General features: G+C 34.1%; 1 protein-coding gene and 1 long non-coding RNA gene across 2 annotated transcripts; both read left to right on the top strand.

Moving 5' to 3' along the window:
- Positions 1–989: 989 nt before the first annotated feature.
- Positions 990–1,325, top strand: LOC145319806 (uncharacterized). The gene is made up of 2 exons (XR_013880038.1): positions 990–1,125; positions 1,250–1,325. It is a non-coding gene; the product is annotated as an uncharacterized LOC145319806 (long non-coding RNA).
- Positions 1,326–3,162: 1,837 nt separating this feature from the next.
- Xbp1 (X box binding protein 1) lies at positions 3,163–13,861 on the top strand. The gene is made up of 4 exons (XM_080162164.1): positions 3,163–3,209; positions 10,836–10,872; positions 11,585–12,472; positions 12,587–13,861. The coding sequence occupies exons 3-4, from the start codon at positions 12,033–12,035 to the stop codon at positions 13,470–13,472; spliced, it is 1,326 nt and encodes a 441-aa protein (XP_080018290.1). The 5' UTR covers positions 3,163–3,209; positions 10,836–10,872; positions 11,585–12,032; the 3' UTR covers positions 13,473–13,861.
- The last annotated feature ends 1,827 nt before the right edge of the window (positions 13,862–15,688 follow it).

Below are 15,688 nucleotides of genomic sequence, written 5' to 3'. Positions count from 1 at the left end.
TTTTTATCTGAGCTGGATCTTTAAATCATTTTAGTGGTGAGCCAACTTTCCACCAATGAGAGCATAGCATTTTATAAAATGCCGCGCTGTGATTGGCTGAAATTCGGCTCACCCCGATCTGGCTCACCACTAAAATGATTTAAAGATCCAGCTCTGAATTAATTTACACTTTGTCCATTCTTACTAAAAAGCATTTCTTTACAATAAATATATAAATACTCTAATTTCAATGATTTAAGATTATTTAGATTTACTATTTTTTTGTTACCAACATTACCTATTGTATCACATAATGAGCAATAACCTTTTTAAATAATATTTTTACCTTTAAAATACACATACATTATCTACATATTAAATGCCTTATTTATTTAATCATTTTGTTAATAATTTTAATCTTTTTTTTAACTGGAGATTGTTTTAGAATAGTTTTTTTATGCATTTTTTAAAATTAATTTTTAATAAGATTTTAAAAGGCAATATTTTATTATGTTTTTAATCATTTAATTTATAGAAATATGATAAATTGTATGTTTGAAAATTACATATAATTGTAAATTTAAGATATTAATTAAGTCTAAATTTGATCGATTTTTAAGCTACTAATTGCGCAAATTGATTTAACATGCAGCGTTAAACATTTTTACATTGCAATCGATCAATCAACATTATACCAGTGATCGACTTTGGCTTATTGCTCTTTTACCAAATATTTTGTTCTAGTGACTTTTAGGGGTGTTTACATTTGAGGATCTTAGGATTGAATCATGATACAGTACAGAAACCAGACCATTACATTTGAAAAGGTTTTGCATCATGGCCAAATCCTAAGGTCCTTTATAGTACTCAAAACCAAAGTAAGGAGGGTTGTAATAAAACCGTCCTTACTTTAGTTTTTATCAAGACACCTCCTAAATGATGAATGTATTATATGTATGAATGTATTTTGCTTGATTTTCTCATGTCTAGCGTATTTCATTCATTATATTATTTTCATGACTTTGTGATCTTATAGTTCTTGCTATGTATATGTGTCTCCAATAAAGGCACTGCTACTCTTATACTAACTTCGTCCATATTTCACAGTTATTGATTCCAAAGCTGGATCTTTAAATCATTTTAGTGGTGAGCCAGATCGGGGTGAGCCAACTTTTCACCAATGAGAGCACAGCATTTCATGAAATCCCGCGCCGTGATTGGCTGAAATTCGGCGCACCCCGATCTGGCTCACCACTAAAATGATTTAAAGATCCAGCTCAAGATTAATTGAATCTTGGAAGCTAAATTTTTTATTTGTTAATTAAAATAATAATTTTGTTAAAATATACAGCGTGGCCACATTCTTCAGTATACTGAAAATCTTCAGTATTCTTCAGTATTTGGAAATTGGGGCTTCAGTATTTTCAGTAAATACTGAATATTCAGTATTTGAAAATTTTATTCAGTATTTTTCAGTTTTTGGAAATTTTCATGATTCAGTATTTTCATTATTTCTTAAATTCAAAAAAAAATTGCATAAATAAGATGTTTTTTCAAGTAGTTAATGTCAGATTTTTTTCGGCGCTTCGCGCCTCACTTTACTTTCCTATAAATTACCCTATAACTTTGTACATTAATTTTGCTTTTTTTAAGGTAATATACATTTTTTTTCAATTTCATCTCAAATATAAGTTTTTTAGCATGCTCTTAACCATAGACGTCCAAGGGGGGGGGGGTTAAAGTGGCGATTACTCCCCCCCAAACGAATTTTGGGTGCCGTAGGCACCCCCAAATTTTTTAAAAATTTTATCCCCCCCATTCAAAATTTTACCCTACCCTGGGGGTGCCGTAGGCACCCCCAACCGTTTAGGAGGGGGTATTTATATGAACAATTTTGGGGGGTTAAATACCCCCCCCCTAAAATAAAAAATCTCTAACTAAAAAAAATTTTGCGCGCTTCGCGCGAATTTTTAATACTAAAAAATTTTAATTACCCCCCCCAAAAATTTTCCCCGGGGGTAAATTTTGGGGGGGGGTAAAAAAAATTTACCCCTGCCAACAGATTTCATGGGGGGGATTTACCCCCCCCCCCCAAACAAATTTTACCCCCGGGGTAAAAAAAAATTTTTTTGGGGGGGGAAAAAAATTTGCGGCGCGCTTCGCGCGCCATTTTACCCCCCCCTTTAAAAATATTTTACCCCCCACCCCCCAAAAAAAAAAAGGTTGGACGTCTAGGCTCTTAACTCAACTAAAAAGTATTTAAGTTTTGTAATCATTTAAAATATTTATCAGTCATTTTCTGCTTAATTGGTGCAAGAAAATCTAAGAGGCAAAATTAAAAGATCTTTAAAATATCCCCCTAATAATAAAGCTATGATGATATGAAATTTTGAAATGAGGAATCATATAAAAAAAATACTTATTCAGTATTTGTATTTTTTGTTCAGTATTTCAGTATTTTTTCTTATTTTAGGATTCAGTATTTTCAGTATTTCCTTTTTTTTCTCCAGTATTTTCAGTATTTTTTCTTGTTTTGGGATTCAGTATTTTCAGTATTTCCCTTTTTTTCTTCAGTATCAGTATTTTTTTGGTTGTGGCCACACTGAATATATTCAAATGAACAAAATAACCTAACAAGTAAATTATTTTGGTTAGATTTGCTTCGCTACTGAGGATGAATGTTTTACTTGTTTGTGATCAGATGTCTTTGTATGTCTACCATTAATATTGTTCAACAAATTTTTATATTTAGGTAATAAATAATAAAATCAAATTGTTAAGTTTGTTTTTTTAAAATGCCTATATATTCTGATACATTATTTGATTCAATATTATATTTTCAGATAAAAATGTTCTTAATTAATAAATGGGACTAACAACAGATCTATGATATGATGTATATACAGATAACTACCTTCCTCCCGTTTTCAATGACCTTTTCCATCTGCTACCAAATTGTTTTCTGTTTCTTGGCCACGTTGATTTTCAATGGTCCAATTAAGAATCGGCACCTAGGAAAGTGCGATGGGAAGATACAGTTATTTAATCCTTCCCCCCTCTAGTGTTTTACTCTAATGGACCAACCAAGCCTTGACAAATGCATATTAATCACGAAACCTATAAAATTTTGGTGACAAGCCTTGCCTAATTATATTATTAATAGTAATCTATTTTTTTCAGATTAATATATTGAGCTGTGGCATATTATACAATTGATAAGCGTCTAAAAGGTTAAAGGATCGGTTAAATGCACCTTGCTCTTGTTTTTCTATTAGGGTTGGCAATCCGCTGGTATCCGCCCAATTTTGGAATCCGGAATCCGTTTTTTATTAGCGGATTCGGATTCTTAATTCTTTGGCTGAAATTAGCGTCTTGAGTTTTTTTGTTTCGAATATATAAAGTCATTTTGGCCGCTGTAGGGTCTAGAAATAGGAGAAAAGTTATTGTGAAAATTTTAAAAAAAGCAGCTTTTAGATTCTTCCCAGTACCCGGTAATATGTAATTACTTAATTTATTTTTTAAAAAGCCTTTTAAATATTGTCAGTATCCGGAATCCGTCAAAAAATAGGTAAGAATCTGAATTTCTGAAATTTGTGGAGAATCCGTTTTATTTTTGGACGGGTTCTTGTAAGAATCCGAATCCGGTCAAAAAATTAGACGGATTGCCAACCCTAATTTCTATATTTTTTAAAAGTTGTCATCCTTGTATTTTTTAGAAAATGCTATTTTATTATAACAAGGATGACAACATCCATAAAAGCGAAGCACTGAAACGGTAGGACAAACGGACACTAACATTTGTATAGTGTCAGAACTGAATAATCAGAATATAAATGTATAAATGTCGAAGCAAAATTGTAAGTAAAATTGTTGAAAAACTGCTTGATACAGAATAATGTTTATGGACATACTTACATTTTTAGGACTTTATTATAAAGTTGCTTCGCTTATAATATTGTACTTTGTTGTCCCAGGAATCAGTATACCAAAATACAGATCCATCGGATTATTAGATCACATAAAAATTTGTTGTTAAAAAAGTAAAAAAATCAACATGTTTAAAATGGACGTACGGACATTCTGGTAATGATTATAGAGTTGCTACGCTTTCTAAATCGTACCTAACTACTAAAGGAATCGCCATGCAAAGTTTGAAATCAATAGGACAATTCTAACATGCCTAAAAAAGCAATCCGTTACGGACGGACGGACGGACCGACCCTAATTATAGAAAAGCTTCGCTCTTAAAAATAGGTTAATTTAACATGCCTTTTATATAAAAGGGACAATTAAAATTGTTCATAAATTCTTTTCTGTATTTTCTGGGAGTGTTTTATGAAACCAATTATTAAAAGTGGGCGTTATGCAGAATTGACGGCATAAAATGTAAGCATGTAAATTCCCAATTCATTGGACAAGGCTTTCTTTATCTAGGTTGGGTTCCAAAGTTTTAACCTTGTGTATGTAAATAATGTTAGAATCGTCCCATCGATTATAAACCTAGCTTGGAGATTTCTGTATCAAGTAGGCATGTTGATTAATGCATGGGATAATTCGGTCTAATTTGGTGATTCTTAGTTTGATTAAATATCAAAAGTATAGCATTTCTATCGGTTGCGTCCATATCCTCTACTAGGGCCAGTCTATAAATTTTAGGAAAAAAATAGCCGAAAACTTGAATTGACGCTATGTACCTTTTTGAAACGAAAAAAAATATAAGCGATATCTTAAAAACAGCGTTGTGGAATTGGAGTCCTGGAGCCGCCATATTTTTGCCGAAGCTGGAGCCGTTATTTTCGTAAAAAAAAACGGCTCCGGGTTAGCTGAAATAAGAGATTTTTTTATTATTATTAATTATAATTTGGCAACTCTGTTGTGTCGTGAGCAACTTTTAAGTTTTTCAAGTCCATTTTTATAAAAAATTTAATTTTTAAAACCTTCAAAGGTCAAAAATAGAACTGGCAAAAAAAATATGATAAGTTTTTCTTGATTTTAGGTCGGAGCCGGAGCCGCACCAAAATCAAACGGCTTCACAACCAGTGGCGTGCGAACCGAAGGGGGCATTTGGGGTAATCGCCCCCCCCCCCCCTAGCGACCAAAACGCCCCCCCCCCTGCCCCCCCCTAAATGTTGAAAAATGCCCCATTTTGCCCCCCCCTGGTCAACAAAAATGCCCCTTTTTGCCCCCTACCCTACAAAAAGCAAAACTATCCTAGTTTCCAAAAAAAAGATCAAGAAATACTCGAAAAAAAAAATTTGGCGCCAAACAGACAGTTACTATTCATTTAACCTTACCAAATTTTTAAATTAGTGTAGAAATTAGGTTATAATCTTTTTTCACTGAACATAACAAACCAGGTAGGTAATAGGAAGTATTTTATTTGGTATAATATAAACTTTTTACCAAAGAAATTTTGTACATACCCAATGATGATACACAAAATTACCCCATACATAGATTACAATTAGTGGATGAAATGTATGGAAACTCGACTTAATTAACCAACCAATCAAAATTCCATTAAAGTACCCAAAGTTATTGAGCCAACGAATAAGAAAATTTTATATGAATTATTTGGGATTAGTGTAATAAATAGCCCAAAAACCCCTCCTTCCCTGCATATTTGAAGAAAAAAAATTGTGCTTCGCCCACTTCCAAATAGTTTCTGCTTTTTATCACATGCATTGTATATTTTGTTTTTATTTCTATAAAAACATTTGTAAACAACAAATATTTAATCAAAAATTATTTTATATGTATAAAAAAAGAAACAGCATTGATATTTATCTAAGCCTTTTTCTCAACACTGTATGTCTGTCTAAATGAATAACTATATATGATGTCATATTATTTTCAGGATAAGTTTATCATTTTTTTGTTTACATACCCTTACAAAAAGACATGTTTTTTATGGCAATTTTCATTAAAAACCCTTAAAACTAACTACACTCTATATGCCTAACTTGATAAAATACGCCACTCTTGTTGTCTTTAATTGATTTTAGTTCAAAGGGGGAGAAAATATTTTTAGGTGCGCTTCACACACCGCCCTTATAAATCCTTGGAAACACCACTTAATGAAAAATTAACAGAGTTTTAAAGTGCCATTTAAAGAGGGTAGGATATGTTGATATAACTTTTTAGCTTCTCTATAATTCACTATGGCTGTCAGTATGTAATGCTAAGGGGGGAATGTGATTTTTTCAACTGCAATTAAAGATAGAAGGCTAAAACTTAATGTTAACATTCCCATCATTATGGAGTATAATTAACTATCAAAAATTCATGGATGTCGGACTGCTTTTCAGGACGTTTTTGGCTATTTTTGTATCTTTTAAATTTCGGGTATAGTCCCTTTTGTGACATTGCCTCTTAAGGTGCATTTCGTCGTATTTTCACAGTAGCTATTCCCATATTTATAGCTCCTGCGGGGCCAATTGCCTAACCCTGCAGGGAAATCACCTGACCTAATTTAACCTAGAATAACCTATTAAAAGCTACTATGAAAATACGACAAAATGCCCCTTAAGAGGCGTTGCCACAAAAGAGACTATAACCCAAAGTTTTCCATATTTCTAAGAGATTTTTATATCTGTAGATGAAAGGACAAGTAATTTTTTTTATTTTTTACATAGTTCTTTATATCTTTGGTTTTTATGGTACGATAAATTTTTTTGTGGATTATAATATTAAAAAAAATAAAATTTCTTGCTGTTTCGAGCATACAGTATGTAATTTACAGGATTTGCAGGAAAAAGGATTTGTGACTTTTTCTACCTAAAATATATATTTATTTCAACAGATGCTCTTTAACTCTACTTGTCTGTATTCTTCTTAATGAGTTTTTGTGCTTTGCTACTTAAAGATGTTGTCATTCTTGTTGTCATACAATAAAGAAATATTTAAAATCAGTTTTACATTTTAGGTTAATTTTTGGTAAATTATTTCCAAAATGAGTGTTTTTATCTCCTCCCCCCTCAAAATTTTTTTTAATGGGGTTATTCATCCTTCCTGCTGAGATTTTATAACATCCTTTTCCACCCATAAAAAATGTTTTGTGGTGGGGGGGGGGGGGAGGTTAAATTATATTCTGTACTTTTTTTTCGAAGATGCTTTCTAGCTCCCTTCCCTTCAGTCATTGCAGGGTGGGGAGAAGGGATGGGGGAGAAGAGATGGGGGGGTGGGTGGGGGAGAGATAGGGGATATAAACGGGGTTGAATTTGTTCCACTGGCAAGAAATTTTGGTTTTTTGATAACCCGTTTTACCCATCCCTTATTCTCTACCCCACTTTCATTTTCATTACAAAATTCTTCCATCCTAACTTAACAACGCTACTCAAAAATGTAGCTCACCAAATTTACACATAAGGTGACGTTAACATGGGAAATACATATAATTAATTATGAAAATAATATATCCAAGTGCGTCTGTCGATAAAAAGAGAAAGACGCAATTCCTCATTTAGCTGTTTATTTTTAATTTTTTTAGTTTAAAACTATTGTACTCAGCTAATCCTTGGCTGATTTAGGCTTTTAATTATATCCTGGATGAGATAAATTTAGATCCGTTGACTAATCAAAAATCGGTTCAGTTAGAGGGATACCCAACGTCTCATTTTATTGCTACCCAAGTCTTATAACTACGTTGTAATAATATGTAACCCCCTAAATTAAGTTTAGATAAATTGTGTACTATATATATTTAAATCACGCCCCTACCGCGTGGGTTAGTTTGGCACTCCTTTGTCAACAACCATAAACGGGAAATAGGGATGGGGAAGAAGGGATAAGGACTAGAAGGCCCATAATCAAATAATCCCACCCCTAAAACACCCTTATTTAAAATTAGTATATATAATCAAAATGCCCCCCCCTAAAGCAAAGTGCCCCCCCGGGGCACTTTGATTAAGGGGGGGGGGCAAAATTTTACAAAATCTTCAAAATGCCCCCCCCCCTAGACAAAGTGCTTCGCACGCCACTGTCCACAACGCTGCTTAAAAAAACCTTGTTGCTTTTACAATATTATGATTTATGGAGTCTCGCTTTTTGGATGCAATCAAAATCCCAATTTTGAAATAGTAATTAGGAGGGAGTTTCGAGAAACCAGATATTTTCAAAATAAGAGAGTAAATGGTATTCAGGCGATTATCATCAGTATTTCATTTTTCGTAAATCGCTGGATGTCGCATTTTGTAATATCTTGGAATCCACAATTAAATAACCAATGTATAGTAGGATATATTATATAAGTTTTGGAAGGAATTTTAATGTTAGAGGGAGATTTGAAATCTGCATCAAATTTTAAGGATTTTTTTTATAAAATTCGTTTTTTGTATAATTCTTATCTAAAAGCGGAAATACAATTTAAGTTAATAAATTTTGACCAATAGGATAGGTGGATTGGAAACTACCTGCGCTCTAATTTGTTGAATAATGTGTGACACTTAAGCTTCTCCAATCAGAGCGCAGATGATTTTCAATCCACCAATCACAGATGTCAAAATTAATTATTGGTCAAAATTTATTAACTTATATTGTATTTCCGCTTTGAGATATTTTATAAAAAAAATCCTTAAAATTTGATGCAGATTTCAAATCTCCCTCTAACATTAAAACTCTTTCCAACTTATATATCTTAATGTATAGGTCTTAAGTGACGGGAATGCTTTGCCTTGTATTTGTTAGGTTGTCTAGAATAAACAGTATAAATCTTGTCAAAATTCCGTCCGTCCGAGACAGATAGCTTTTTTCGTTAAAAGGCATGTTAGAATTGTCCTATCGATTTCAAACTTTGCATGATGATTCCTGTAGTAGTTAGGTACAATTTAGAAAGCGTAGCAACTCTATAATCATTACCAGAATGTCCGTACGTCCATTTTAAATATGTTGATTTTCCTACTTTTTTAACAACAAATTTTTATGTGATCTAATTTTCCGATTTATCTGGTTTTTGGTATATTGATTCCTGAGACAACAAAGTACAATATTATAAGCGAAGCAACTCTATAATCAAGTCATAAAAATGTAAGTATGTCCATAAACATTATCCTGTATCAAGCAGTTTTTCAACAAAAGTTCTGACACAGTACAAGTGTTAATGTCCTTTTGTCCTACCGCTTCATTGCTTCGCTTTTATGGATGTTGCCATCCTTGTTTTGTGCGAGAAAGGGGGCAGGATATAGATGTAGAATATACGTTGATATTATACATATATATATGTATACGAAATTGTTGTCACTTTAGGTTGCAATATCCCCTCACATTTATTGGTCGGGTCGTTTATCCATTAGGAGGTGAGGGGATCGGGTAAAGGAGGGGGATGGAGAAGATAGTTATTTAGCCCGCTACAGAGGGGTCACTTTTTCATAGAACACGAAAATTTGGTGTAAGATCCAAGTATTAATAAATCCATTGGTAGGGGAGGTTAAATACTGGCGCAATAACCAAATCACAAAAACATTGGAGGTCTGTGTTAACCCCAAGTTAGACTAGATAGAAGAGATGCCGCTAATATGTGGGCTTTTTTATTGTATAATTAAAGTATCAGAATATTATGATGATATTCTACATGGTACAATACAACCTCTAACAAGGATTACAACATCCATAAAAGCGAAGCACTGAAACGGTAGGACAAACGGACACTAACACTTGTATAGTGTCAGAACTGAATAATCAGAATATAAGTGTATTTGAATCGGAGCAAAATTGTAAGTAAATTTGTTGAAAAACTGCTTGATACAGGATAATGTTTATGGACATACTTACATTTTTAGGACTTGATTATAGAGTGGCTTTGCTTATAACATTATACTTTGTTGTCCCAGGTATCAACATACCAAAAATCAGATGATTAGATCACATAAAAATTTGTTGTTAAAGAAGTAAAAAAATCAACATGTTTAAAATGGACGTACGGAATTCTTATTATGATTATAGAGTTGCTACGCTTTCTAAATCGTACCTAACTACTAAAGGAATCGCCATGCAAAGTTTGAAATCGATAGGACAACTCTAACATGCCTAAATTAACGAAAAAAGCTATCCGTTTGTGACGGACGTACGTACGGACCGACCCTAATTATAGAAAAGCTTCGCTTTTAATAAGGTCAATGTAGCCTTTACTTCTTAACTTTCTGTTCATGATGAAATTTCCAGCTTTATGAAACTAGAATAGTTTCAAATGTGTTTAGTATAACATTTATATGGAAAATCATAGATTAAATATAACATATACAATATACGATGTTTACCATACCATGCTCTATGGTTTAGAATCGATAGAACTATTCTAACTTGCCTTGCCAAAATTTATGATCCAAGGTTGCGTTGTTTCTAATGGACGGATGTATAAGGACACAACTCCCAAAGTGTAGAAAAGTTTCTTATGGCATCATATTACCGACAGCTTTTCGCGGATACTTAAATGAAAAATTGTAACATTAAAACCAGTTTTGTGAGCCCCGAAGGGCCGAAAGTCCGGTCTAACAAAACTGGTTTAAATTTTATTATTTTTATTTTAGTGTTCGTGCAAAATTGTCTGTAATACGATGGTATTCATAATTTTTCAGTCTGGCTGAGAACTGGTTCTAATCCCTCGGATATTAAAATCAATTTCGAAGCCATACGGAAAATGCATTCCATACAAAAATAACTTCTTCAACTACTTTAAAATTAATATCATCGTAAGAATTAAAATGGCTTAAAATTGATAGGACCATTCAAACATGCCAAAATTATCGATATCATAGCCATTCATTACGGACGGACCGATCCTAAATGTAGGAAAGCTTTGATGTCAATTTTTAAAAGATGTTTTATTTTGCATTTAACCGATCCTTAAATTTTTTATCCAGGCAATATTGACAATTGTTGAAGGAGGAACCTTCTAGGGTGTTTAGACAATACTACAAGTAAAAATTAAGGATAAAATTTAGCAAATTAATAACACCTAGATACTAAAAAGATAATTTGGTTTAATTTCATGGTTATCCTATTATGTAAAGTATTAATTTGCTTTAATTGTCCGTTTAGATCTGGCTAACCAACCACTGAACCGATTGAGTTCTTTCTTTTAATTCACCTTTGCAAAGTTCCTAAGATGGTTTTAGGCTATTTTATTTCAAACTTTTTGAAGTCTTGGGATGGTTTTGGCTGTTTTTCTGGTAGCTCTTCCCTCAATTGAAGTCCCTATAGTTGCTGGGGGTAAATACACTATTTCTTTATATATAGCTAGCGGATTCGCCCCTAGCCTCTAGGGGCTTTACCTCAAGAGGTTTGATCAAACTAATTTTAGAACAAAAATTAAAAGTTAGTCGACCCTTCTATTTTAATTTTAGTTTTAAAAAGAAAAAATAAGTTTTTGGGGTAGGTATTTTTATTTTTTGTATTTTTATTTCTCCCAAGAAAATAGTGATAACTTCCCAGGACCTATGAGAAACTACCCTGTAAAGGAGAACCCGATCGGCTCAGCGGTTAGCGAGATCCTTTGGTACAAACAGACAGACAGACATAACTTTGTTTTATAGATGATGAGGTTTTATTGTCTGATTAAAAAATTTTCATTTAATTTCTTTTACCGTATTTTACCGTATTGTCTAAACAGATTTAGAGGAGTGTTTTGTGTGTGTGTGTGTATAGTTGTGTATTCTGTGTGTGTGTGTGTTTACACTTTGTTGAAAGTAGGCCTCCCTTGTTTTAAGCCTTCACTGTCCCTCTCACACACACCAACACACACACACACTCATTCCTGTTAGTGAGAGTGTGACGTCAGAGAAGGGAAAGTCTGACCAATGAGAGCGCGTCTAGTGTCTTAGCCCAACCAATCAGAGGACGCCACACAGAATAGAATATTACTGAGCCAACAGGGCAAATTTCATCAGTCACAGAAAACCCTAGAAACGATTAAAAGCCGTCAAACAAGCTGTAAAGGCTCAATATTACATTAGACCCCAAGAAGAAATGAACTAAGATATCCTAAACTGATAATTAAAAGAACATAAAGTCTAAAATACTATTTATCTGTGAAAATATATAAATTAACAAGCAACAAAATGTCAAAACCAGCACAGATTATAGTGATACCCCAAAATCTGCTGTCAAAGCAGAGCATAAACATTTTAAAACAGAGGCAGGTATTGCCCAGCAATGCCTCCAAACTAATATTGCCTCAAAGCACCCAATACAGGCCTATGGCCACAGTTGCCCCGGTCATGAGCGTGTCCCCAGTGATGACCACCTTTACAACCGCAACTACCAGCCCAATCACAACACAAACTGTTCAACAACAACAGTTGATTTTCAGCTCCCCACAGCACCAGCTGAAGATAAAGAGATCCCTATCCCCCACCTGTTCTGTGACCAGTAATGACTCGGAAGAAAATGAGGAGAACTACACACCCGCCAGAAAACGCGCCAATCTGGATCACTTATCCGCAGAAGAGAAGCTACAGAGAAGAAAATTGAAGAACAGAGTTGCTGCACAAACAGCAAGGTAATACATTAGACAAAATATTTTATAAGAAATTCCTAAAGATCTACCTAGATTTCTTTGTAAAATAGTTTTTTTGTATTTAATTTTACTAATTTTCTTTGTTTTTTATTTTAGAGATAAGAAGAAAGCATACATCGATGAACTAGAGCTCGATCTTGCTAACATCAAGGAGATGCTGCGCAAAGTTGAACAAGAACGTGATCGTCTGAAGGCTGACAACACCCAGCTTATTGAACGTAATCTTGCATTAGAGAAAAGACTCGGTCTTGACACCTTAACCTCCAAAACTCCCAGCCATATTTTGCCCAACATTGATAGTAGTTATGTCCTACCCATGTCACCAGAATCCCTACCAGCCCGCAGTCCTTCCCCTGCTGGCAGCTACCTGTCAAGCTGTTCCACAGCTGACCAGCAGTTGCTATCCCCAACCGCCACAACCTTCACATCCAACATGTCCAACAACATCATTATGATGGATGACAGTCTGGAGGACTCTTCTGACCTACCTGAGCCTGCCGCGCTCATGACTCCTCTGCCGCAGGAGACCAGAAGGGATCCACCGTCCTGTCATGCCAACCAGAAGATGTTGCCTGTGACCTCGACCTTCAAGACATTGCCACCGGCGTGCACAGCGTTGTCGTCCCACGACTTGACGACCTTGTCGCCGAACTGTGTCAAGAAGGAGATGGATGTGGAAGCATCACCCACAATCATATCAACAACACAACCAAAGCTGTTGCTGCTGCTGACGGCAGCAATCAGCTGTTTACTCCTACCTCCTCCTCCTCCTCTTACCAAGCAAACCTTTCCTTCCTTGGAGAAGGCCAAGAAGACCCAGAGTTCCAGTATCTGCAAGGAATCAATGTGTTCACCGAAGACCTCATCAACAACCCAACCTGGGAAGCCGCCGCCAACAGCAAACAACAACCTGTTGGTGCCACTGAAGAAGCGGAACTTAAGATCGCCCCTTCAACCGTTGCCCTTGATTCAACAGCAGTAGATGACAAGAACAATAATCTTCTTATTGTAGCACAACAACAACTTAACGAGCTTACTGATGACAAGAACAGCCTGGAAGATGACCTGATAATGACACCAACAGCTGAGAAGCTGCTTGAAGAGATCTGGTTGGAGAATATGAACCAGGAAGCTGAAGATTGCTTCCAGCACATCTATCCTGAATTAGATTAAGCAACTATATCCCTATTTTTTATAGGGATAAAAATATGGTAGCTTTTCACGTTTGTGTGTTATTGTCAGATTTTCAGAAGCATAAATTATATTCTTTTATGTAATGTTTTCATCAAATTTATACCTATATAAAATTCTATGTATATTAATTAATGTTATGTTTGTTGTGTTAAAATAAAATAAGATTAAAAATTTAAATTGTCATTTTTATCATAGTTTGCTGTTTTTTAATGGAATCCTTTTATAAAAGTAACTGGATGTGTGTCTGTTAACTAAGGCAAGTTTTTTCTACAGTTAGGATCAGTCCGTTTGTGCGTGCGTCTGTCCGTTACAGATAGCTCTTATTGCTAATCTAAGTAAAATGTATGATAGAATAGTTCAATCACTTGAAACTTTGCATTGTGGTTCCTTTAACAGTCAAGTACATTATATACATGGTATTTCATGTTTGATTCTTGGAATATGGATCCCTGTAACCAGTATGTAAAATGTAAAGAGCAAAGCCTCTGTATAACAAGGATGACAACATCCATAAAAGCGAAGCTCTGAAACGGTTTGACAGACAAACATTAACTATAGAAGAGTGTCAGAACTGAATATACAAAATATATTTCAATAAGTTTTGACAAAATTGTAAGTAAATTTGTTGCAAAACTTCTTAAATACAGAATACTATTTAGGACATACTGGCACTTTTAGGACTTGAATATAGAGATGCTTCGCTTATAATATTGTACCTTATTATAATAGGAATCAGTAATCCAAAAATCAGATTACTCGGATGATTATATAACATAAAAAAAGTTAAAACCAACATGTTTAAAATTGACGTAATAAAATTCTGGCAACAATTATAGAGTTGCTACGCTTTCTAAATCGTAACTAACTACTGTAGTATTCATCATACAAAGTTTGTTATCGATAAGACAATTCTAACATGCCTAAATTAACGAAAAAGACTATCCGTTACGGATGGACGGACCGACCCTAATTATAGAAAAGCTTCGCTTTTATTAAGTTATGAATAATTATCCATATGTAGCGAAGCAAAAAAAAATCGTGTTTGAAAATACGTATAAGTAGATAAGATTATTTGTTAAAATCTAGAATAAATTTATTGGAGAAAACAAACAAAAAACCTCATTTTTACTTCTATGATGACCGATAGACCGACGGTCAAAGTAAATTACACACTGGATGCTCAGAACAATAGGAAATTTTTTTGAAATCAGACCAAATACACCAAAGATATGGGGAAAAAAGTAAAAAATATAGCCAAGAACCTGCTGAAAGGCAGTCCGACCGTTATTGATGTTTTCTTAAAACGAAATTTAATTTTAATATTCTTAACTACAAAATTTTTAAAATCTGACCATAGACACCAAAGACATGGGGAAAATGTGAAAAATATAAAAATAGCCAAAAACCCGCTAAAAATGAGTCCAATCGAATTGGATGTTTTATAATTAATTATGCTCCTTAATGATGGAAATGTTGTCAAAAAGTTTAAGACTTCTATCTTTTATAGGAGCCAAGAAAATCAAGTTTCCCCCGAAACGTTTCGGACCGACGGACATTTCAAATTATAGAGTAGCTTCGCTAATAATAAGGTCTTCGCTAATAATAAGGTCTTGCGAAAGACAGACGGATATTTTTAATAGAGTTTTGCATCTAGTTTCTAAAACAAGTTTTATGACAAGCTTTCTAATTTTAATTATCTGTCTGTCGTTTGGATTATTTCATTTTGCTATGCTCTAATAATTAAAGAGTTTTAATGATTATCAGTGATATTGCACCTAAAGAAAAACTTTTTTCCTGAATATCATCCTTATACTAAAGTAACAGGATGTCTGTGTGTGTGTCTGTACCGAAGGATCTCGCTAACCGCTGAACCGATCGGGTTCTCCTTAACAGGGTAGCTTCTCATATGTCCCGGGAAGGTTTATAACTATTTTGGGGGAGGGTACCACCACCCTACCAGGAAAAATCGCCCCTAGAAAAAAATTACCCCTCCCGAAAAAGAGA

Source organism: Acartia tonsa, chromosome 5 (assembly GCF_053477335.1).
Source record: "Acartia tonsa isolate MP-2025a chromosome 5, ASM5347733v1, whole genome shotgun sequence".
NCBI classification, from domain to species: domain Eukaryota; kingdom Metazoa; phylum Arthropoda; class Copepoda; order Calanoida; family Acartiidae; genus Acartia; species Acartia tonsa.
Note: the sequence above shows the minus strand (reverse complement) of the source record. Positions and strands in the feature narration are given on the sequence as shown.